Source organism: Equus quagga, chromosome 12 (genome assembly GCF_021613505.1).
Source record: "Equus quagga isolate Etosha38 chromosome 12, UCLA_HA_Equagga_1.0, whole genome shotgun sequence".
NCBI classification, from domain to species: domain Eukaryota; kingdom Metazoa; phylum Chordata; class Mammalia; order Perissodactyla; family Equidae; genus Equus; species Equus quagga.
This window is the reverse complement of record NC_060278.1, coordinates 15312161-15339088: the sequence shown is the minus strand read 5'-3', so window position 1 is coordinate 15339088 and position 26928 is coordinate 15312161. Positions and strand designations below refer to the sequence as shown.

Sequence of the window (26928 nt, the reverse complement as noted above, 5' to 3'; positions counted from 1 at the left end):
TGATTTAGTGTTGGGAGGATGGTGGAGTGCATTGCTGGTGTAACACAAAATTACAATTTCAAAATCTAAAGAGACTTTTAAAATGGCGCAAGGTGTAGAAATGGAAAAGCAACACTGAACACCAGAATTATATGTTTTTTACGTAATGGCATTTTTAAATTTCGCATGTTCATTGCACTTATTTACCTCCGCCTAGCAAAAGTTGAAATGAGTGTATGCCCCCATTAATTCCATTCAATTGGCAATTACTTATTGGGCCACTACTATCTGCCAGGAACTGTGCCAGTAACTGGGGATACAATAGTGCAAAATTCACAATTCTGCTTAGTTCTTACAGAATAGTGGAGGAATCTTGGAAGTAAATGGACAGTGGTCATACCAGGCCTGTAGGTGTTGAGATGAATGAGAACCCAGGAATGAAATTTAGCTCAGCCTGGGAACTCTTACAGAAAGTCCCCCAAGCTTGAAAACAAAGAATAATTAGTATTAACTTGGTGGTAGTGTGGAGAAGGGAACTCAGATTTGAAGTCTAGAGATGGCATGTTTAGAAAACTGCCAGTGCAATAGTTCAGTAAGGCTGTGGCTGAGAGCATAAGGGAGAGTGCAATAAGCATCAAAACCTCAAAAGATAAGCTGTGTCTGTAAGCCAGGCTAAGGAGTATGACATTTACACTGATTTCACATGGAAATATATAGAAGTGGATTTTTGCTTAGGAATGGTTACTTTGCCTGAAGATTGGAAAACGAGTTGTAGGTTGAAGAAATATTTGGTTTGGGGTGTTGCTGAGATGAGAATTTATGGCGTCTTCACCTGGAATATGGAATGCACAAGACTGGACGATTGATAGGTAGAGTGGATGAGAGTAGTCCAGGACCAATATAGAGGTTCCTGGCATGGGAAATTGGGCAGAAGAAGGTACCATTCATTAAAATACAGATTATGGGAGTATTAGTTGGTTGATTGGGTCGGGGAAAGAAGGATGAATTTAGCTTTTGATTCAAGCAGACCTTGTCAATTTGGCTGTCTGTTTTTGTGTGTGGGGTGTGTGTGTGTGTGTGTGTGTGTGTGTGTGTGTGTCTGTGTATGTGTGTATACTCAGGAAGAAGGCTTAAAACATAGATTTGAGCAGCATATCATTTCAGGACTTGAGATATAGTTTTGGGAGACAACAATGTACAGATAATACTTGAAATTATTAGCATGAAAAGATAAGCCTAGAAAAAAGTATAATCTGAACAGAGAGGAGGACTAACATGCAACTATAAGGATAATCAACATTTAAGAGACACACAAAGAAAGAGAAGTCGGCAAGGCATTACTTAATATTCATTTGTAAAACAGAAAGGTAAGGAGAATGAGTATTTCTGAAATTGGAATGAAGCACAGAGCAATGAAATGCTAGATCATGTGGAGTGCTCAATGATAGGGCAAAATTATGGATTTTCTTACTAGATTCCCAAAGGCCCATACCTTAGAACTTTATATTTTTATTGGATCTTTTTTTCCAGAATATGGGGAAAATCATCCTCTTCCAACATTTTCTTCAAAGGCACAGATGCCTTCTCTATCCTTGAGCTATGGCCCTTTTTACTCTACATTCTCCAACTGCTTTTTCTAGTCTCATGGGGTGTCTTTGTCTCCTGCAGTTATATTGCAGAAAGTAAAAGAAAGCAGTTGAAAGAGAACTTTAATATGCCTTTAAGAAACCAAATATAAAGGAATATTTTGAATATTCAGCTTCATATAATTTCTCTCATTATTATTCAGCTTCATAGAATTTTATTATTAATATGTCAATGTGTTCTGAACTTCAGGATACTGTTGATTCTGAATATGCATCCTGAAATCACGTGTTTCACTTGTAAAAGCAAATTAAGATGAATTGACAAGGGAATCAGCATGCTATAGAAGAGAGAACACTGCGCTAAGCAGTAGGACATTTGAATTCTAGTTTCTAACACAAGTTACTATATTTCTTCATAAATATCACTTAATTTTCTTGGGTCCAAGTTACGTGATTTGTAAAATAAAGATCTCCATTATGCTTCAACTTTTAAAATCCTGTTGTTTTCAATTTATCTAAACAAGCAATGTGAGGTTTCTATTTGATAAAAAGGACAAGCATTTCATTCTCACAGACCAATTCTAATAATCAGACCTGGAATATTTGAATAAATTTTAGTAACCACAATAATGTCCTCATTACATGAATGTGACTAAGGATAGGAATTAATACAGAACATTCCCATGTTACTTATAACTTTGTTGTGGTCCCTCCCTCCCCCATTTATGTACCGCCTCTTTGTTTTTTAAAATTTTCTTTCAGGAGATAGCATGATCATAAAGGCTTAAGTTGTTTAAACATGGTACATGTAGGGCAATAAATATCCATGATAGATATAGAAATGATGCAATTTCTCAAGTTAAATATTTTCTAAAGACACTCCTCTGAACGAGTAGATGAACTGCCTTGGGAGTCATTTTTAGAGTTGCAAATAGTCACCAATAGCGTCCAGCCGTATGAGACAAATCTGGAAAACGAAGAATAGGGAAAAGAAAAAGAAAGTTTCTAGTTATGGACTCACCTGTTACAACTGCCTGATCCCTAATTGACATCTCCAATGATGCTCTTCTGCTTGGTCAGAATGTTAGCATTCCCGAAGAAGGAAGCTTTTTGCGTCGTTTGGATTTCCTGTGTTTTCATCTTTACACTGGTTCAGCGAGGAGCAGAAGCCTTTCAGTGTGGCAATGGGGTCTCCTTACCTCCTGACAATGTGTGTGACTTCACAGATCAGTGTGGGGACAAGAGTGATGAACAGCAATGTAAGTGCCATTTCTCTCCTGTTTCGGATTTCAATTCACCATGCACCTTCAAACCAGGGGCTAATGAGCAGCCCAGGGAGATTCAGCTAGGTACCTGGCGCTGCATGGATTTCATTTATATGCCTTTGATGTAAATCAGAAACTAAAATGTGCTTTTCAATAAAGAGATGGGTCCTTATATAAAAATTACTCTAATTAAACAATATCAAATTGCTACGATTCTAACTGGATGGAACGTATTTTAAGTCAGTTTTTACTAATTATAAAGAAGGAGTGATATGCAGAAACATAGCTTTTAATGTTATATTAGGGAGGTAAAATTCAAAAGAAGCTCATTACTGCAGCTTTAAAATGCTGTGATGGAAATTATGAACCTAAGTTTGGATTCAGTATGGAAATATTTGAAATGCATTTTAGATTGGATGAGTGGATTTTATTTTTGCTTATAGGACTCTATTACCAAGTGAGTTGGTACCACTTCCACACAGGGCACAACTCTGGCTTGTATCCTTTGATTCCAGGGCAAAGAAAAGGGCACAAGCTTCAGAGAGTGCAGGACCTAGATTTGGGTCCTGGATAAACCATCTAATAATTGTGTGATCTTGAACCTCCATTTTATTATTTGGGGTTATAAAGTGAGATAAACTGCCTCTCACTGGTGGGAGAATGCTCTTTTGCTTACTGATATAATGTTAATAAAAAGGAAACCACTCACCAAGGGAAAACCTGGATAAAGACATGCATGTTTCTATAGTGTCTATTGCAATATGATGTCCTGAAGGAACACTGCATTTCACCAGTGGAGACTAGTGTCGTTCTTATGAAAATCATCTTTTGTAAACATTTTTATAAAATTAAATGGGTTTACGGGGCTGGCCCCGTGGCCGAGTGGTTAAGTTCGCGCGCTCCGCTGCAGGCGGCCCAGTGTTTCGTTGGTTCGAATCCTGGGCGCGGACATGGCACTGCTCATCAGACCACGCTGAGGCAGCGTCCCACATGCCACAACTAGAAGGACCCACAACGAAGAATATACAACTATGTACTGGGGGGCTTTGGGGAGAAAAAGGAAAAAATAAAATCTTTAAAAAAAAAAAAATTAAATGGGTTTATTATTGGTTCATAGTGATTATGACTCAACTGGAGGCATGGATTCTATTATTTTACAGCACTTTACTCAAATATATTTTCTGTGTTTTATTCAGATACTGTATTAACTAGTGTTTACAGAATTCTTCATTTTCTTCTGCTAATATGTTTATACATATTTAATTTTGCTATTGTTTGCCTTCTGTTTACATATTCAGTGATTACATTAAGATAAGAAAAATGATTGCTGAAAACTTTCTTCTCCATAGGAGAAAACAAGCTAAATGATTTTTCTTCCATAGTTTGGGATAGCTATCATGCTGTTAGTACCTAGTAACTATTAAGCACAAAGCACAAGCAAGGACAAGGATTCATTTATATTTGTCCAATTTCCCTAGAGAGGCTGACTGTGGGTGTGCTGCCCTTTTTCTGGCCTGACTGGGAAAGCCCTTACTGCTCCATGGTGAGCAGCAAAGAGGAACCACTCGGCTGGTTTGACAAGAAGTGCAAAGTCCTTTCCATTATTAATCTCTGTGAAGCTTCCTTTAACATGCTTGCTGTGATAACATGCATGGTCCTGCTTCAGGGAAAAGGTTAATGTGAAAGAAGGAGAAAGCCACGGAGTGGAAAGGTCTCGACCGCATGAAAAATTCTAATAAGTTGCAGCCTTATAGGAAAGCAAAGCAACAGATCTGTCGAATAAACAGATTTCATTTTAAATGTTACATTGGGAGATCAGCTTCTGGCTTTTTCACTTTTCATTTTCATTTCTGAGAAGTTTCCTCTTCAGTATTTTATTTAAAATGTGGACCATGACCTGTAGATAAAATTGAAAATCACTTTCAAGAATGCGTTTCTTTTGTACACCACGCTAGGGGGAAAATATTGGGAAGGAATAATGATGGGCGAGCAGTTTTTCTCTTGAAAATTCGTGATGCTAACCTTACAGATGAAATTTTTTTAAAAGCTAACTTTATAATGATGTTAAAGTAGTCACATTTTGAAAAAAAATCAATCTATGCTCCTCTGTAACATCCAAGTGGTGTGACCTTTAAAGAAATAGATTAATATGTTGACTTTTCTTAATGAAATTGGCATAGTTGAAGTTAAATTTCAGATAGAAATGATTGTATTAATGGATTTTTGAGAATTTTCTTATTTTCCGCGATGGACCTCTTTTTAAGAATACTTGAACCTGTTATTTTAACTCAGTATTTTTTTAAGATGTTAGTTTTTGAAAGAGAGAATCTTCACAATGGAATTTATTCTATTTACACATAATATAGGGCACTATATCGTGGGCAGGAAAAATAATTTTTAGGTGTAACAACTGTTTGGTTCTAGTATTGACAAGAATTCCTCGTTATTAGAATTTGTTGATGTCCTGAGTCAAGGAAATAAATGTTGGGGTACTGGTCTGCGTATTTTTTTTAAAATCATGTTCCAGGGGTTGGCATTGTCTGCTTCCATGCTGATCCTCATTTTCTGGTCGTCTTCATTATTTGTTACTATTATTTGTTTATTTATTTTAATATCAGAGTTATTATACCACATACAGAGATAGCCTAGCTTCTCTTCTAGCAATTGCTCAAAACTATTTGATGTACAAAGGCTTTACCCTGATTTATTTTTCTCAACAATAGAGACAGTTGTATTACTTCTGTTGCTACCATTCAAATCCAAATCAACCAGAAAAGATTACAAAGTGTACTACTGATGCAGTGTTGAGATAGAGCTTCTGCAATGAATCTCTGCCGCTGAAGTGTTGCGAGAAAATATTCTTAGATAATTGTTTTTGCAGACCCGAAGTTAGTATTAAAAGTAGCTGTTATATATTCACTTTAGGACTCAATTTACTTTAAACTGCATGTGATTCAAAAGAGAAAAATATATTCAGTTAATCGGATATCTTTTCCCCGACCTACGTGTCATACTTAAAAACTTATCCGTTCAGTCTAGTATTTTATAAGGATATAGGAATCAATTTTTATACTTTGATTTGATGGAATATATCATAAAGTTTTGAGATTTTATCTAATTTCCTTTACAAACTCTTTCAATGTAGGAACAAGAAATTTTCAAAATGTATTTGCTTCACATAAATCTAAATTTATAAGTGAAATGTGTGAAAATTACCTTAGTGGTACATTCTCAAAATCTGAGAGGTGATAGTGTTTAACCAGATGACGTTAAGTAAAACACTGTTCTTCAATAGGATGACGTAAATATCAACTACTTTTAAAAGTAACTGGCTCACTGAAGTACTTGAAACGAAAGCATTAATAGAGTGAAATGTGAGACTTCATGTGCAGTATTTATCTTAGCACTACATTGTATGCAAAATTTTTATGCATATTGTAATAAAACAGCTAATAAAAATACTTAAAAATCCTGCTCACATTAGCGGCATGTCTTCGTTTGGGCTGTTATGATAATAAATGCCATAGACTGGGTGACTTAAACGACAGACATTTATTTCTCACAGTCTGGAGGCTGGGAATCCAAGATAAGGTGCTGGCAGATGTGGTGTCTGATGAAGGCTCTTCTCCTGGTTTGCAGACAGCTATCTTCTTGCTGTGCCCTCACATGGCGAAGAAAAAAGTCATCTCTAGTGTCTCTTCTTTTAAGGGCACTAATCTCATCTTGAAGGCTCCACCCTCATGATCCAACCACTTCCTAGACTCCCTACTTCCAAATACCATCACATTGGGGGTTAAGGCTTCAACATATGAATTTTGGAGGCATACAAGCATTTGGTCCATAACACAATAGAATTATATATATAAGAAATCTAATAATGAATATGGAGAGCCTAGCTAAAGAAAATTAGAAAAAATTGCAGATATATGGAAGAAAGATTCACGGCAAGACTTTCTTAATGGTATGCTTCAATAGTACAAATATGTACATTTTCATGAAATCAATCTACGTGTTAATTAAATTCTAATACAAAAGGTAATGGGTGTAAATTTTGGAACCTGATAAGGCGACTTTCAAGTTCATCTATAAAAATGAGTAAGAATAGCTAGAAAGGGGAAAAAGAAAAAGATTAATAATGAGGAATAACTTTCATTAATAGGTTTATAATAGTGCATCATGTAAATTAGTCCAACATTATAAAAGTTTCTAATTAGGAAAGAATATGATTATTAGAAAAGTAAGCATATCTGTAATATGTTTGGTAAATAATGGTGGCATTCCAAATTAGTATATAGTATTTACTATACGGCAAGCACTATTAAGAAATCTCCATACAGTATCTCTTTCAATCTGCACCAAACATCAAAATAGCAGGAACAATTTACAGCTTGGGAAAAATGAGAGGCAGATTAGGTAAAATAAAATGCTAAAGGGCACAGAGCTATTTAATGGAGGAGCTGGAATTCACAACCAATTCTGTCTGATTCCAGAACCTTTGATACTCACCACTATACAATACTGACGGTTTTTATTATATACGACAAAGGTAGATGAGGCAATTTCATGAAATGGTGGTCATCTGCTCCACACACCAGAAATTTCTAAGGGTTAAAATATTATATGTAAAAAAAGAAGCCATAGTTTTTACTGTTCTTCCTGAAAAGTTTTGAAAAGTCAGGGAGAGTTTCTCTTTTGTTTTAAGGTATAATAAACCCTCAATATATATTTGTTGAATATTGATGTTAAACAAATATTGGAATAGGGAAGGCCTTTCCATGTGTTAAATGAAAAGAAGAAAATACAAAAATCAATAAATTAGAATATGTCAATTAAGAGTTTCAATGTATCAAAAGCATCATAAGTAAAATGAAAGAGGAAAAATGTTTTCAGTATATCTGACAAATAAATCTGTTCCAGGTAAATAAATTAGAGAAAACATGTATTCAATCATAGAAATGTGGGTAAAAGTCCTGAAAAGACAAGTCACTCACAAAATAAGAGAAACAACCATCTGTGATGAAGTGATCAAATTCACCATTAATCCTAAATCACAATTGGAAACAAAAAGCTTCCAATATTTAAAAAATTAAATAGATGTAAATTTAAAAAAAGAATGTCCATGGCTGTGAAGGGTATGAGAAAATGAGCACTCACATACTGCAGGCAGGAGTCTAAACTTTTACATGTTTTATAGCATATTTGAAATATTAATAAAGATTTTAAAAATGTTCATGCCCCCTGGACTAATAATTTCACTTTTAGGTATTTATTCCAAGAAAATAATTAGAGCTTACGTAAAAAGTCTCATCACAGTGTTATTTAAGATGGTGGAAATTGGAAATAAGGTAGTTTTATAATATCAGGTTAATGCTGAAATAAATTATGATACATCTATCCTCTGGACATCTGTGCAGCCATCTGTCATAATCTTTCATGCTATTTAAAAAATGGGGAAAAGCTCATGATATATTGTCAAGGGAAAAATTGTAATTGCTTACCAATACATACACATAAAAATACAGTATGGCTTTGCAGATAAAATAGTAGATGGAATGATATCTGAGTGTTGGACTTATGTGTGACTTTTCTTTTTTTGCACATCTTTGTGTTTCAAATTTTCTTGAATAGCATGTATTTTAAAAAATCAGAATAAAATGGTCTTTTAAAATATCTTTAATAAATAGCTTTCCTATTAGCTTCTATATTGTGTTTACTTTAGAAATGAGAGCAAGGTAATTTTATACATGTAGATCACGTGATGCAGAACAGAATTCCTTCTCTCTCTTTCCTTTTTCTATTTTTGCTCAAAGCTGGTGAAAAGAGGTTTTGTTTTCCTTTTTGTCACAGATGTCATATTGTCATCCAGAGTGAAGAGATTAAGAATTTGCTAGTAAAATAATATGTCAAAGTTATGGTAGCAAAAGCAGTCAATATCAGCAAGAAAAATGTGTGGTAAGGGTAAATTCTATCATTGTCCAGTCCTATCCCAATTTGGGGATGGTGCTTTTCCTTCTCCATCATAGCTGCCCTCCTGGGTATCAATAAGTACAGAGTCTACAGCTCATGTGACCCCCTGTCCCGGTGCCCCTTTGAATGCAATACCTTGTCTGCAGGTTTGGACTCAGTTCCTCTGCTGCTTTCTGACACTGGACTCAGAAAGTGCTTGGCCATCACACAAAGCTAACACAGTTCCTTTTCATGTGGTTCCCAGAGGTCTTTCCTCTCTTCCTTCCCCCTCAAACTTACCTGCTACACGATCATACCCATTTCCCCTTCCCTCTTCTTGGGAAACTTCCCCTCACCGAACCCCTCCAGGGATGGGATGACCTAGCTCTTTCACTGTGTTTTTATTCAACTCTCATCCTATGGCATTCAGTCCATGCCCTGCATCGTTCAGACCAAGAGCCAATTTTTGTTCAAAATTGAATGTCTGTTTCTCTTTGCATTCCAGTTATAATCATTCTAACTTTCTTAGAGTCAGTGACCAGAGTGAGGTCACATACAAGGAAGAGAAGAAAAGAAAAACAGAGTTATTAAGATTTCAAAATTTGTCACCAAAGGAATCTACCCTGAAGATGCTGAAAGTGCCAAGGCAGGCTCTTGTGATGTGTAGTTAGAATGTGATGCTGTCCTACACGTTTGTTCAGAGGGAGCAAGAACACTGGAGGGAGGGAGTCAGTATACATAACACATATGCGAAATCATGTTGGGGGGCGAGGGGAAGCATGAAAGGGAGACCAGAGGGAGAAAGCATTGATTGAAGATGGGCTCTGTATGTTCTGGAAGGTCATCTGATGAGAAAAGTAAAGATGTTTGTGTGGCGTGTACTCATGCTATCCCCTAAGGTTGGTTGTTTTTTCTGGTAAGAAACTGAACCTTCAAGATCTTCTGGACATCACAGGCATAACTGTGGAGATCACCAGAATATACAGCATAGTATTTGAACTGGGAAGTCACAGCATGGGAATCCTAACTCTGTGGCTGCACTGGGGATTGCAAACCGTGAGATTATGAATAATTCTCTCTAATTCTGAAGCTTGGAATTTCGGTCTTAATTTCTAGGCAGGCCCAGAGAAATCCCCATTTCTCTTGGGTTGCATAAAATATTCTAATTTGGTTTTAGAATGGAACAGTTCCTCATTCTAACATTCCAGTCCTTAAAATGACCAAAGAGGGTTCTAGGCTCTAGATTCATAATGTTTGCACAAAAACACCTAAAATTTTCACAGACTCCAGTCTTTGCTTAAATGAGTGCTATGGTTTTGAGTTCTATGGTATTTACCCTAATTTCATGCAACAAATTAAGTACACTGAATCATTTGCTCCATGAAAAATGGCAAAATCTCTTTTTTGTTTATTGCATTTGACAAACTCATTAGTACCATTTTGTGTTAATATCTTTGTAGATCCTTTGTCTTTTCTGGTGTGTAGTCAAAATCTTAGAACTATTATATCATAGAGAAATAAAGTCTTTAAGCTGCTCTAAATCAAAAGCTTCATTTTGTAAATGTGAAGGAGGTGGGGCTCTAAGCCAAGAGGTTAATAGCTCAAGGAGATGCTGCTAATTAATGGTGACCTGAGACTCAAACTGGGGCCTCAGAACAGTGATATGAAATCTAGTTTTTATGCGTTGGATAACTCTAGAGGATATTATAAAATGTATTAAAAGCTTCTAAATGAAATTACCCCTTATTACTGATGTCAGATATGTACCTAAATCTCTTTCAAACTGTTTCCTTTCATTAAATTTGGATATAGGCAATTTTATTTATTTGCCTTTATCTTATTGTCAATCCAGATAATTTCAGAACTATTATGTATGATTTACACAAATTGCAGGATAGTTCTATTGAGGTGAATTGGAAAAGGAGATACCTGTGACAATAAAACAGAAAATATCGTGTAGAATGGAATGGAATAGAAGAGCGAGACAAAATGGAGAGAGCGGTACAAGATTTTACAACAACAAGATAGAATAAAACTAGAGCGCACAGAGCTGCACACTGGTTTCAACGTTTAGGATGAGATGCCTATGAGATACGCCTAAGAAAGACCAGGGGAGGAAAACCAGAGGAGGTAGAAGATAAGACTTAGGGAAAGGGGAGTCAAGAGTGCTGGAGTCACAAACTCGAGAAGGCTTGGAAGAGTTTAACAAAGATCGCAAATCCTTGCATGCCAAGGAAATGAATTTACAAACTCCGTATTGAAACTTTTGCTGATGGAGAGTCTGACAATTTTCCAGTGAGCAAGGGCTAGCAAATGGAAATTAGAAGTACCCACTTTGACTAATAATAAAATAGCATGCATGTCTGTTTAGAGTTTTATCGTTTTATTTTAGTTAACATAAACATATTTACAAGGGCTTTTATTATTTTACGCTAACATTTTCTTTTCTCCAACATATTTTTCTTGCAAGACAGCTGATCTTAATCTTGCTCCAAAGGGTGGACTTCAAAGAGACCCTGAACTAGGCATTTTTTTTTTGTATGTGTGTCTATTAGATTCCTTCTGCTATTTCGAAAACGATCTTCACAAAATGCTTTTCGTGTCGGATAACACTGTCAGGAACTCTTCACTCTTGGCAGTTATTGGAAGACCTGGATGCTGTTGTACACAGTTGTGTAACATAAGTCATTTTCCTTAATAGATTTTGGTGTCCAGAATTGTTTCACAGTTGTGGACTGTGTTTGTTCAGACTGGTAGTGGAAATGTGAAAGAAAAGATGAACCATATGCCGTGTGAATTCTCCTTTCATCTCTGAGTATGATTTTATACAAAAGTACCAGTGCTTCTTGCCTGTGAAAAGATAAAAGCAAACTAACAAACTGAAGAAGCACTCTGAGTTCATTCTGAAAATTGGCCGGATAGTGAATCTTTCTCACAAGTGAAAAGCTAAAACTTTACTGGAATTGTATCTTGGCCCATCCTACAGGGCTTCTATCATGATTCTAACAAAAGAAGCCATATAACAGTTAGGGCAAACTTGGTGGAGGCATGTACCTTGGTGAGACTTCAAGCAAAAAGAATTAAGGATGCCTTTATGAAATGATGTCATCCTTCCAGAGCTGCCAGCAATTTCTTTAATATTTTGCAGGAAGTCATGAAAAATTAGATATTAGCTTCATTAGGGCAAGAAATTTACCTAGTTCTCCCCATTTCCTAGAAGACTGATTGGCACATAGAGTCAATAAATATTAGATAGACTGACTGATTACTGGTTTACTGACTAGCTGAATTTGTCAGCTGCATTATTTCTTTCATCATGGAATTGGATAAAGCTACTCAATCTTGCAATGTAGTCCGTTCTTGTTTTGTGGCTCAACTGTGAAAATTGACATCATCCAAGAAGGACATTCAGTTTGTGAGGTCCCTTTGAAAATTTCAAAGACACCCGGTGACATCAAATGGTGAACTGTTTCTTCCCAAGAAAAATGTCTCCTGATGCCAATATCTATTCGTGGATGGAACTCCTGCCATACTTGTCATCCCATGTACCTTTTCTGTTTATCAATAAATATCATTTCTATGTGTGCATGTTGACACTAAAGGTTTGACTAGAAATCCTGAGAGAGCAGTCTTGCATTCTGTTGTCAAAGTCATCAAATTTAAGAAGGCAAGGACCTTAAAAATCACAGCTTTTAAATATTTCCATCAAAGAAACAGGATTAGAATAAATGTTCTCTATTACCTAAAAATAATTGTGACTTTCCAGTTAATAAGTTCTGGAATGCTTGATTGGATTTGAAAGAAAAATTTTTACTTATTTTGAGAGAAATTGTAAAGCTATTTGGGAAGAAAATGACAGGAGTTCATTTGTTCTTGAATTAGTTTACTTGCTGGAGAGTTTCTCATGCAAGAGCTATTAACTCTCCTTAAAGGCCTTGTATTCACCATTTTAGAAACTATGGAAAAGAAATAATATCTTTTGGCCCAGCTGCTACTCTGGAATAAAGAATTATATGTAAACAGCTATACAAGATTTATAATACTCGAAGAATACTGCTGCAGACTAGAGTGAATGCCATGCCTTGTCAATATTTCTCCAGAAATCACCAGATATTTAGGAACACTGGAGAACTCCTTTGAAAATCATTAATCCTGAAACAGTGTTACAGTTAAAACACGGTTTGGAAATCCTTTTCTCATTGATGTAGATAACATCAATGACATGATCCTTCAAAGGTGTTCTTAGTGACTTGAGAATAAAGGCAACTATATGACAAGAATCTAACCTAAGTACTATTGGATATTTCTGTTGTGAGCGACGGAAGTCCTAATTCCATTTGCTATCACATACCTTTGTGAGTTAGAGCTTTTCCTGTTTGTCTCTCAATGAAAATATTAAAATTAATGCAGTGTGAAAGATAAACATTTCTCTGATAAAAACTAATTAATACTTTCAAATTGCCAGGCCAAATAATAGCAATCTTTCATTGAAATTTACTCTTGAGAATAATTAAAGTTTGCTTTCATTTAATTGGGATCTTTTGGATTCATTTCATCCTTTGCAGGAACTGGCCATTAATTTTTTCATTAAATGAAAGTAAGGGAGATAATTCTTTTTGAATACGTTTTTATATGTTATCTACATGAAGGAAATCATTTTCTAAACAGTAAAATGAATTGTATACAAAATTTTATGACGATGTAATCCATAGCTTTCCTCAAAAAGCGAAGGAGATAAAAACATCTAATAAACTTGGAATAGAAGGGAACTACCTCCGCATAATAAAGGTATATGAAAACCCACAGCTGATATCATACTCACAGCCAGCATCGTAACTCTCTAGTGAAGACTGAGCTTTTCTCCTAAGATCAGAAACAAGACAAGGATGCTCTCTTTCATTACATCTCTCACTGTAGTACTGGAAGTCCTAGCCAGAGCAATTAGAAACGAAAAAGAAATAAAAGGCGTTCAATTGGAAACGAGCAAGTAAAGTTATCTTTGTTGCAGAAAACATGATCTTAAATGTAGAAAACTCTAAATATTCTACCAATAAAACTGTTAAATAAATAAATTCAGCAAAGTTGCAGGATACAAAATCAACACTCAAAAAGCAGTTGTGTTTCTATACACTAACAATGAACAATCTGAAAAGGAAATTAGGAAAGCAAAATAGCATCAAACAGAGCAAAATACTTAGGAATAAACTTAACCAAGGAGAAGAAAGGCATATATACATGGAAAGCTGCAAGTCGTTGCTGAAAGAAATTAAAGAAGATATAAATAAATGGAAAGACATTCTGTGTTCATGGATTGGAAAACTTTACATTATTTAGATGTCAGTATCACCTAAAGAGATCCACAGATTCAATGTAATCCCTATCAAAATCCCAAGAATGTTTTTTGTGGAAAGAGTAAAATCTTTCCTAAAACTCATATGGAATTTCAAAGGATCCAAAAAAAAAAAAACCAAATTTTGAAAAAGAACAAAATTATAGGGCTCACACTTCCTGTTTTCAAAACTAGAGTGTGGAATTGGCATAAATACAGACATCTAGGCCTATGGAATAGAATTGAGAGCCTAGAAATAAGCTTCTCACACATGATAAAGTGATTTTCTACAAGGATGCCAAGACTGTACAATGGCGAAGGAATGGTCTTTTTGACAAATAGTGTTGTGAAAACTGGATATCCACATGCTAAAAAATTGAAGTTGAATCTTTATGCTATATACAAAATTAACTCAAAATGGATTGAAGACCTAAATGTAAGAGGTAAAACTATAAAATTCTTAGAATAAAACTCTCAGGGGAAAAGTTTTGTGTTATGGGATTTGGTGATGATTTCTTGGATATGACACCAAGAGTCACAGACAACAAAAGAAAAAATGAATAAGACTTCATCAAATGAAAAACTTGTACAGCAAAGGACACTGTCAGAATGAAAAGTCAATGCATGGAAAAGAATTTGCCAATCATGTATCTGATAAGAGAGTGACATGCAGAGTATATAAAAATATTCTTATAACTGATCAAAAAACAAACAACCTGATTAAAAAATGAACAAAAGGGGGCTGGCCCTGTGGCTGAGTGGTTAAGTTTGCGCGTTCCGCTGCAGGCGGCCCAGTGTTTCCTTGGTTCGAATCCTGGGCGCGGACATGGCACTGCTCATCAAACCACGCTGAGGCAGCATCCCACATACCACAACTAGAAGGACCCACAACGAAGAATATACAACTATGTACTGGGGGGCTTTTGGGAGAAAAAAGAAAAAAATAAAATCTTAAAAAAAATGAACTAAAGATTTGAATTGACATTCTCCAAAGAAGACATACAAGTGCCCAATAAACATGTGAAAAGATATTCAACATCAGTAATCATCCGCGAAATGCAAATCAAAACCACAATGTGATACCACCTTGCACACATTAGGATGGCTATTATAAACAAACAAACAAAACCCCAGAAAATAACAAGTGTTGACAAAGATGTTGAGAAATTGGAACACTTGTGCATTGTTGGTGGGAATGTAAAATCTTTTAGCTTCTGTGGAAATGGTATGGGAAGTCCTCAAAAGGTTAAAAATAGAGTTACTATATGATATGGCAATTCTCCTTCTGAAGATATATCCAAAAGAAATGAAAGCAGGGATGCCAAAGGATATTTGTACTCATTTTTATAACAGCATTACTCCCAACAGCCAAAAGGTGAAAGCAACCCAAGTGTCCATCAGCAGATGAACGGGTAAACAAAATGTGGTGTATACATACAGTGAAATAGCATTTAGTCTTAAAAAGAAGATAAAAACTCTGACATATGCTACAACATGGATGAACCTTGAGGACATTAAACCAAGTGAAATAAGCAAGTCACAAAAGCACAAATACTGTATGATTCTACTTATATGAGGAATCTAGTGTAGTCAAATTCATAGACACAAAGTACAATGGTGGTTGCCAGGAACTGGAGGGATGGGTGATTGAGGAGTTATTCTTTCATGGGTACGGAGTTTCAGCTGGGGAAGATGAAAAAATTCTGAAGTTGGATGGTGGTGATGGTTGCATAACAATGCGAATGTTATTAATATCTCAGGACTGTACACATAAAAATGGTTAAAATGATAAATTTTATGTCGTATATATTTTGCCACAGTTTTTCAAAAAAGAGCAGTATTTGTCCTTAAGTAAAGACTACAACAGTGCCTCATAGAACTTTTAGGAGGAAGAAAGATATGCATTATTCATACAGACCCAGGCAAAATTGTGAAATAAGGGGTTTGCTTTTAATATCCTCTACCTCTCTCTTTCTAGGTTTTTCCTAATTCTTACATGTTCTGTCATCTAAGAAATTTATATTGTGGTGATCTACACATGCCATACTTTAATCCTGAGTTAATCCTGAGTTCTGCACCAATTTCTTCACCATTATCACTTTAAAATTTTATTCCTTCCCATTTTCTCAGAAGCATGCCCTAAGTTAACTATCACTTGGGGATTTAATTTAATATTTTTCTTCCCATTATGGTGTAAATGATTGAATCTATGATGGACTCTTCAGTGAATTTTTTTTTCTTTTTTCTCCCCAAAGCCCCCCGCACATAGTTGTATATTCTTCGTTGTGGGTCCTTCCAGTTGTGGCACGTGGGATGCCGCCCCAGCGTGGTCCGACGAGCAGTGCCATGTCCGCGCCCAGGATTCGAACCAACGAAACACTGGGCCGCCTGCAGCGGAGCACGAGAACTCAACCACTCGGCCACGGGGCCAGCCCCCATCTTCAGTGAATTTTTAATGAAGGAATCTGGCACTGTGCAAACCAATTCAGGAGATAATCAGACCTTCTAAGTAACCTCAAATCGCAACATAGAGACACCCTCACTCTTAGACTACAATACATCTGACTTTTGGGATCATAGAATTAAAAACAAAATGATAAATTCCACAAGTTAGAAAGGCCCAGGAACATGGATTCGATTGAGAAGTTTCTGCATACCACTCCTTGTTGTTTCATATCCTGTCCAACTGTGGCACTACTCAACACAATTTAGTGATGGCTGTGGTGGAAGAAATCTACATAGAGTCAGATTTTAGTATAGCAAATCATTTCAGATTTGACTCTAGCTGTGTGGCATGTGGAATTAAAAGGCAAATCAGCCACAATTCAAGGAAAATTGTTTAAATGGTTTAAAATATACAATTCTCTGTTGGGGGAAAAATGAATATCCAGAAAATTTTCAGATGCATTTTTGAATATCCAGCAGTTATTTGAAGTTCATGATAGCTTTTCTAATAAAAATTAGTTGAAAATGTATGCTCATTAGATTCATTTTATAACAAAAAGAACCCCTGTTGAGACTGTTCAGAGGGAAAAATGTTTTATTTAGCTATTTTCCTAGTTCTAACACTTCCAGAAATCATCATCATTGTCCTTGTGTATTAAAAAGAGCAAAGAGCATCGTAAACAGTTGTTAACTGAGTAATTGTAATGCAAAACAATTTCTTAGTACTTAAACAGTTTACACCTATGCAAGAATGTGTGTACATTTTATACACATATTGCTGAAATCTGACAAAAATAGAATATTTTATAATCACAAATAGATTGTGAGAATTGCTGGGAGCTAAAGGGGACTTGAAAATAGATATTTATGCAGATGCATGCATAGCTAATTGAATGACACACACACACATATATACGAATAACTATTTACTTTAGTTCATTTTTTGTTCAACCAGATTTCCTGGACTACTAAGGTTCCATGAGGTAATAACTGGTATATTCCAGCTATTCTAAATATTTCAAAGGTCTTATGGCAATTGTAAATTTAGCCATGGTATGGTTCATAGACTAATCAAATTTCTTCACTTTTGGATAGAATTATATCAATTCTGTCTGGAAATACCGCTTTCCTCAGGCTGACTAGAAGCTCTGATAGACTTCTAATTCTAGATCTTTGATAAAAATGGGACAGTGAATTAACAATTAGGCCTTAGAACAGAGCTTTAAGAGCTCATGTTCTGGAGTCAGAAAGACCTGGGTTCCAAGCTTGGTCCCAGCACTCACCAGCTATTTTATCTTGGACGAATTACTTAATGTCTCTAACACATTGTCTAAGTTTACTCATTTTTAAAATGGAAGAAAATGCTTGCTTCATAAGGATGTTGTAAGAAATAAATAAACTACTACAAGAAGAATGCCTAGCACAGAACAAACTACCTCGATAAACTCTAGCTATTAAGATCTCTGTAATTATTACAGAATAATAGCTGGTCTGTGAAACCTTTCAAAATAGAAGTAAAATTCCTCCAAGAGTAAAATCAACAAAATAGACCTTTAGTCATAAAGTAGATTTAGTTAATGTTATTTAAATGTGACATTTCTAAATCAGCTCTCAGTACTCATGTGAGTGATCTCAAGAACATGTACCAGACAGATGTATTATTATTATTAAATAATATTTTGTCCAAAATGTGATTAAGTAAAAATTATGTTTTTGTGATTGGGTTGCCAAGTATTAACTATTAACCAGCATATTTACTCCCACGATAGCTGATGCAACCAGTAGGGCAAGAACAAACTTGTCAAAGGAAAATCTCCACCATTGCTGAGGACTACAACTGGACGGGTGCTATTTGTGGTTGAGATAATCTGCTTTTTTAGAGAGTGACATTTGCACAGGGTAGAGAATGGAATAAAGCCCTGCTTGGGTGGTTATTGTGAAAAACCAAGCGTCTGAATCCTTCTGCTTCTCCCAAGCCTCTTGGATCGGTTACATCCACAGAAAAAGAAAAAGAGCCAAAAAATGCCTTTGTTGTGATAAAAGCACTAAGAATTTCAAAAACACTGAGATTCCACAGGGAGGTGCTATGTTTAATTGCAGGGGTCCATCACAGCATCCAGGGATGGTTGAGTTTCAATCAGAGAGGCCTCTGTGATTTGGTCTGCCCAAACTTGAAATTCTGAAATGCCTGGATGGCAGGAATATCAAGGGGGAGTTAAAGATGTAACCTTAATAGTAATTCCTCATGTTTTATGGTGCCTAAGAGTTGTAAAGTATGTTTATATACATTATGTCATCCTCATAGCAATTGTTTGAGAGAGACAGGGCAGGATGTCATTATTCTAATCTTACAAGTGAAGAAAAGGGCTTGCCGTGCTTGAGCGGTTTGGCTAAGGCACCCAGTTAAAAAGAGAAAAAATCAGGATCAGGTCCTCACTTTTCTGACTTCCTGTGGCATTCTTTCTATTTGACCATGTTGGTTTTCATGTATGGTGATTTATTAGCATGTTGTATGCAAAAAAAAGCTTTGCGTGAATAAAGTAGATTTAAAATGTGAAAAATAATCATATGTTAACCTATGTTTGTCATTTGTTGCTAAGCTTTCTTTTATTTCTATTGTCTTATTCCTTAAGAAGCTAAACGAGATTCTGATAGCTAATTTCTTTTTTTCTCATTAGGCTCAAATTATGAAAGATGTGATTTTGAGGATGGGCTCTGCAGTATGACACAAGATCAGAGTCTGAGACTTGGTTGGATCAAGAGAAATGGGATGACTGGTCTGTCAGCTCCATTTTACGATCACAATGGTGATATGTCTGGTAAATGTTTTGAATCTCTTTCTTTAATTTTTTTGCTCAAGTGGTCAATTAGGCCAGTAGAATCTTAGCTGATATTTAGATAGTAATAATGATAATATCTAATTTTATGCATTCTTTAATCATTTTCAAGGTATTTATGATTCTAAAATATTACATTGGATTCTCATAATTGGATTTCTGGGATCCCAAAGTCTATCTAGACAATACTTGGGATTTTCCAGCCATTTTGACTCTTTATGGAAATTGTAAAATTTAAACCTGATAATACTATATAGATGAATTGGTCAAATTTCTTTGCTTTTGGCTGGACTGATAGCTCTGTCTAGTAACACTTGTTTTCTCAGGCTGACTAGAAAACTCTGAGGTGCTGCTTACTAGTCTTTGAGGTGGCTCTGGAGCCACACATTTATTCATTTGTTTATTTGTTAACTAATGAACTTCATACATTCACCATTTTGTGCCAGGTGATTAAGATATTTCAGTGAGGGAAAATCAACTCCATGTCAGCTCTCATATATTGGGCTTAGACATGAAAAGAGGTAATAAATTGCATGGCGTAACTAATTGAAGGCTGGTGATTTTTTGTAAATGTGATGCTTCTCTCAAATAAAAACAAATAAATGTTAAATATGAGTATTTCCCTAGAGATAATTTAAGAAAGCAAATGTTCAGGCTTTATAAAGGTATAAAACAATAGATTATTTGGAAATGTTTACATAAATACTACACATGTGGATTAGAATCCCGACTCCACTTACTAGCTGTATCTTGAACAGTTAATTTTTTTAAGCCTTGGTTTTCTCAACTTTCAAAGGGCGAATAATGATGCTTAGTTCATAGGATAGTTGGTTTAAGAGCTAAATGAGATGTTGGTAAAAACTTGTCATAAAATATCTGATGTTCAAAAGAGCTATATATTTAGTACATTTCCGAATAATTTTGGTGTTCCTCACTTTAACTTCTATGTAAGTAAGATGGAGTTTCTTATGTTGTTTGGCTTTGATGTCAAAATACTTTTTTTTTTTAGAATTTTTAATAATTGTCAGGAATAAGCCAACTTTATCACAAGAAAGGCACCAGCTTCACAAACAGGACCAATGACTCACTGCAATGCTTGTAACTCGAATTGTGGATTCAGTTATGTTAGATGGTGATATTGACTCTCGTTCCCAACTTTTAGCCATTGCAATGCCTTGTGAATTGTTTGATTCTGTATATCTCTCCTTTGGCATCTCGCCACTGCTCCTTTCTTTTAGTTAGAAGAAGAAGAATTTTCACAGCATACATTTGTTTACCCTAGTCTTTTTCATGGGTAGAATACCTGATCCTTTCCTCTTTTTTTGTATGTGGCTCTTACTCTATTCTTGCTTACTCCTCATCTTAGATTTAGACAACACTAGGATCTCCATCATTGTACGTTTTTCCTTTCCCCCTTGTTTACTTCCCTCTTTCTTTCCTTTCTTCCTTCTCTTTTCTCATTTTGCTGTGCTAATTTTTTGATAGCCTAGCCATGAGATAAAATGGGGGTAATTCACATCAAAATTGAGATGTTTTATAGGCAGACACCATTTTAACTGTGTCACTTGGTTTGACTTAAGATCTTTGGAGTCAGACGAGATGGGTTTGAACCCTGGCCCTGTCAAGCTGTTAGCTGTGTGGTCTCAGTTTCCTTATCTGTCAAGTGGAATAATAATAATACAAGCCTCATAGGGAAAGGGGGGCAAAATATGGCCTGGCATAGTTACTGAAGGGAGGTAATTTTAATAATAGTCACGTATCTTTTGTAACTGCAATTAAATGTTAAAATATGAGTATTTCCCTAGAGATAATTTTAAATAAGCAATTGTTCTGCTTTTAGATATTAGCTATTTGAAAATGTTTATGGAAAAATCATCTTGTTGGAATATTGTCTCCATTCGAAAATCCTTATTTCATGAGTATTAATAAAATTTTTGATTAAGTTACTCTTGAAATAATTTGTCAGTACTCCAAAATAATATTTTTCATCATGTAATCAATGCTTTGAGAAGTTTTCAGAGCTAAGTTTGAAAATCTATTAGAACATCAAACACATCACTGTGTCAATATTTCGAGTCTACTAAAGCTCAGGGCAGAGTGATTAAAATTTAGTATTGATTTTTAAAATTGTATTGCATTACATTTAGATAAAATAGTATGACTATGATAATTCAAATACATCTTTGCAATGACAGTAAACTTTGTTTTTTAAAAAAGCATGGAATGTAAGAATTTTTATTATAACTCATAAGAATATGAGTTTTAAATAATTCTGGAGTTTAGCTGATATTAAAGGTGATACATGAGGCTTTTAAAATGCGTAATCCACTATAAGTCTAAAAAGTATAGGTTATCAAAGATAAAAAATAATGTATTTGAAAAGTTAACATTTCTCTTTATGTCACTGATTATTTTTGTTGAGCATTTAAAATTGGATTTAAGTGGGAATACTAGAATTTTTGTTTTTTTGACCAACTGTTAAATTGAATCTAAAATCTATATGTTATATTTTGAAACACACACACTATCAAACAGCACCCAATCTTTTTATTTTGTTCTAGGACGGTGTGATGGTCTTAGCCTAGGCCTGGAGGCCCTTTGCTATTCTCCGTAGCCACACCTGCAGTGACTCCTTGCTGGGGCATTTCTTTGGTCTGTGGGACTGTTGGACAGCACATGATAGCTTAGGAAGTTTCATCTACCTACACTGTGTATCTTTGTTTTTCTTCCCAAAGCCCCGGTACATAGGTGCATATCCTAGTTCCTCTATGTGGGATGCGGCCACATCATGGCTTGAGGAGCAGTGTGTAGGTCCACACCCAGGATCCGAACCAGAGAACCCTGGGCCACTGAAGCGGAACATGTTAACTAAACCACTACACCACCCGGCAGGCCCCCTACACTGTGTTTCTTAATTCATGGTCATATTAACTCTATTTTGCCTAGTAAGCTATAAATAGTGTCTATGTGCCCATTTATTTTTCATTTGTGTAGTTGTTCCCCCTGACAGTTTATTATAAAAACTTTCAAGCATATTAAAAAGTTGATAAAAGATTATTGTGAATAGTATATACCCACCACTTAGGTTGTACAATTAGAATTACTATGTTTGTTTTAGCAAGAATCTATTTATCTACCCATCCATCAATCAATCATATTTTTTCCTTTTTTGCTGAGGAAGATTCACCCTGAGCTAACATCTATGCCAATTTTTCTCCATTTTCTATGGGGGTCACTGCCACAGCATGGCCACAGATGAGTGGTGTAGGTCAGTGCCCAGGAACCGAACCCAGGCTGCTAAAGTAGAGCACATTGAACTTAACCACTAGGCCACAGGGTCGGCCCCCAATCCATCATATTTTTAATGCACTCAGAGAATGTTGCTGGAATCACTTTATCCCAAATACATTATTTTGGTATTATTAAATAGCTGCAGGTGTCAACAAACTATGGCCTCTGGGTCATTTTCCTGTTTTTGTAAATAAAGTTTTATTGGAACACAGCCATGCTCATTCATTTACAAATTGTCTGTGGCTGTTTTTGTGCTACTATCTTGGGGTTGAGCGGTTGTGACACAGACCATATGGTCCACAAAGCCTAAACTATTTGGCCTTTTAAGAAAAAGTTTGCCCACCCCCATGGTAGAGTACAGTATTCATTACTGTTCTTCTTCTTTAGAGGGAAAACTTACTTTTTATAAAAACACCAATCTTAAGGGTACTCTTTGATAAGTTCTGACAAATGCATTCACCTGTGCAACCCACACTCCTAACAAAGTGTGGGACATTACATGTCATGCCAGAAAGTTCACTCATGTGCCTTCCTAGTCTATCCTTGCTGCCACCCTCCGCTCCCAAGGCAATCACTGTTTTGATTTTTCTTTTCATAGATTAGTTCTGCCTATTCTAGAACTTCATATAAATTAAGCCATACAGTATATAGACTTTTGTGGAAGATTTTTTTCACTTAGCATAACGCTTTCAGATTCATCCATGTCATAGCATGCATCATTAGTTCTTTCCTTTATGTTGCTGAGTAGGATGCAAGCATATGAGTTTACTTATCCATTCTCTATTTATGAACCCCTGTTTTTTCCTGTTTTGGGCTATTATAAATAAAACTGTATGAGTATTTTTGTACAAGTCTTTGTGAACATATGTTTTTAATTCTCTGTGGTAAATACCTAGAAGTGAAATATTGTGTCCATGAATGTTTAGTTTCATGAGAAGTGCCAGAGCTTTTTCTAAGGTGATTGTACCATTTCACGCTCCCACCAACAATCTATGAGACTTCCCATTGTTCCACACCTTTGTCAATATTTGGTGTTTACTATTTTCACATGATCATTCCTCTAGGTGTATAGTGGTATTTCATTGTGGTTTGAATTTGATTTTTCCTGGTGGCTATTGATAAGGATCACTTTTACATGGGCATATTGGCTATAATATACCTTCTTTTGTGAATTTTCTGATCACATATTTTGCCTATTTTTTTATTGGTCTACTTGTCTTTTTATGAATGAATTTTACTTTTATAAAACAAGCTCTATTTTTTAGAATAGTTTTAGATTCACAGAAAAACTGAGCAGAAGTCACAGAGATTTCTTATATCCTTACTCCAAGCTCCTGCAGACAGACAGACTCCACTACTATGAAAATCCCGTACTAGAGTGGTACATTTGTTATAATCGATGAACCTACATGGACACATCATTGTCACCCAAAGTCCACAGTTTATATTAGGGTTCACTCTTGGTGTTGTGCATTCTACAAATGTATGATGATATGTATCCACCATTATATTATCATACACAATAGTTTCTCTGACCTAAAAATCCTCTGTGCTCTGACTGTTCATTCCTTCCTCCTTACTAACCCCTGACAACTACTGATTCTTTCGCTCCTCTCTAGATTTGCCTTTTCCAGAATGTCATATGGTTGGAATCATACAGTATGCAGCATTTTCACATTGACTTCTTTCACATAGTAATGTGCACTTAAGATTCCTCCATGGCTTTTCATGGCTTGATAGCTCATTTCTTTTTAGCACCGAATAATATTCTATTGTCTGGATGTGCTAGAGTTTATCCACTCACCACTGAAGGGCATCTTGCTTGCTTCCACATTTTGGCAATTACGAATAAAACCGCTATAAACATCCATCTGCAGGATTTTGTGTGGACAGACGTTTTCAACTCCTATGTGTAAATACCAAGGAGCATGATTGCTGGATTGTAGAGTGAAAATATGTTTAGTTTTGTAAGAAACTGCCATACTTTCTTCCAAAGTGGCTGTCCCATTTTGCATTCCCATGAGCAATGAATGAGAGTTCCTTGTATCAGTTTTTATATATCTTGGATTCCCAAAATTTCTAAGATTAATGTTTACAAATATTTTCTCCAAGTCTGTGGAATGTGTGTTAATCTTCTTATTGATGTTTTTTAATCAGTAGAAGTCTTTAAGTTTTATGAAATCCATTTTTTTCTCTTGTGTTTTACTGTGTCAAATCTGCTGATGTGAAGTTGTCTTAATACTCACCTATCCTTTCAATGTCTGTAGAACACGTAGCAACAGTCTCGCTTATTCATGCTGTTGGTTATTTCTGCTTTATCTCCTCTCTTCTCTTCTCTGCCTCTCTTCTCTTCTACTTTGGAAGATTGTCACTGAGTTAACCTTCATACCAATCTTCCTCTATTTTATGTGGGATGCCACCAGGGCATGGCTTGACAAGTGGTGCTAGGTCTGCACTCAGGATCCAAACCTGCGAACCCTGGGACGCAGAAGCGGAGTGAGAGAGCTTAACCTCTTGGCCATGGGACAGTCCCTCTTTATTTTTTTCTTGTTTCCTAAGGTGGAATTTTGGTTCACCAATTTTTAAAAGTCGTAAATTCATTATTCAGTTGAAACATTTTCTAATTTTCCCTGTGATTTATTCTTTGACCCATGGATTATTTAGAAGTGTGTTGTTGAATTTCTAAATATCTGGGTTTTCTACATGTTGTTGTTTACGTCTGGTTTAATTACATTTTGGTTGGAGACCATTCTTTTATTTCAATCTTTTAAAATATTTTGAGACTTATTTTATGATGCAGCATGTGATCTATCTTTGCAAAAATATGTGAATTTGAAAAAAATGTGTATTCTGCAGTTATTAGGTATAGTGGTCTATAACTATCAATTAGATTAAGTTTGTAAAATAGTATTCAAGTCATCTGTCTTTGCAGATTTCTTGATTAGTTCTTCTGTCAATTGCCAAGAGAAGCATTTGAAAATCTCTTAAAATGATCGTGAAATTGTCTGTTTTGCCCTTTCTGTCGGTCAATTTTTTTGGTGAGGGAGATTGTCCCTGAGCTAACATTGGTGCCAGTCTTCCCTTATTTTGTATACGGGGTGTTGCCACAGCATGGCTTGATGAGTGTTGTGTAGGTCCGTACCCAGGATCTGAAGCCATGGACCCCAGGCCACCAGAGCAAAGCACACGAACTTAACCACTGTGCCACTGGGCAGGACCCGTATGTCACTCAATTTTGTTTTATATATTTTGAAGTTTTGCTATTAGATGTAAATACCTATTATTTTTTATGCCTTCCTGGTATATTGGTCCTTTTGTTATGATAAAGTGTCCTTCTTCATCTCTGGCAATAAAATTTATCTTTAAGTCTATCAAATCTGATATTAGCCGCTTTTGCTTTCTTATGCTGTTTTCATAGTGTACTTTTTCCTTTGATTTGTTTTTAACCTATCTATGTCTTTACACTTAAAGTATGTCTCTTATAGACAGTATATAGTTGAATCTTGCTTTTGATTCCATTCTGGTAATTCTTTTGACTGGAGTGTTTAATCCATTTTATTTAATGTAATTATTGGTATTGCTAGATTTGTGTCTACATTTTATTATTTGTTTTGTGTTTGAGCATTTTGTTTTTGATCCTTCTGTCCCTCTTCTTGCCTTCTTTGGAATTATTTGAACGTTTTTTAAAAATTCTGTTTCACTTGGCTTTTTAGGTACAAATCTTAACTTTGAATTTTGCTGGTTAGTCTATTGACTATGGCCCGTATTCTTCACTCTTTACAGTCCACTTACAGTTGATATTGTACAGCTATGCATATAAGGTAGAAAACTTAGAAAAGTATAGGTCCATTTATCCCTTCCTCGTTGTCTTTTATTTTATAGTGGTCACATGTATTACATCTATAATCTATATACATTACAAATCTCACAAGTTAATGTTGTAAGTTTTTCTTTATACATTATTAAAATAAATTAAGAAGAAAATATTCTTTCATTTTGTTTACTATTTGAAATACTCTTCATTCCTCTGTCTGAGTCTGTTTTGTGTTTTTCTAGGAATTTGTCCACATCATCTGGGTTATCTAATTTACTAGCTTGAAATTGTTGATAATATTACCTTATAGTTGTTTTTATTTCTATAAGTATGATAGTTCTGACCCTATTTCACTCTTCATTTAGTAAATTGAGTCTTCAATTTTTTGTTGTTATTGGTCAGTCTTGTGAAAGTTTTGTCAATTTTGTTGATCTTT

At 35.4% G+C, this 26928-nt stretch overlaps 1 protein-coding gene across 1 annotated transcript in view; it reads left to right on the top strand.

The window, feature by feature from the left end:
• Positions 1 to 2625: 2625 nt before the first annotated feature.
• The window catches only part of MALRD1 (MAM and LDL receptor class A domain containing 1), a 640183-nt gene continuing 615880 nt past the window's right edge, over positions 2626 to 26928 (top strand). The window contains exons 1-2 of the mRNA XM_046679849.1: positions 2626 to 2824; positions 19229 to 19369. Coding sequence (XP_046535805.1) covers positions 2626 to 2824; positions 19229 to 19369 — 340 coding nt within the window. The remainder of the gene's footprint in view (positions 2825 to 19228; positions 19370 to 26928) is intronic.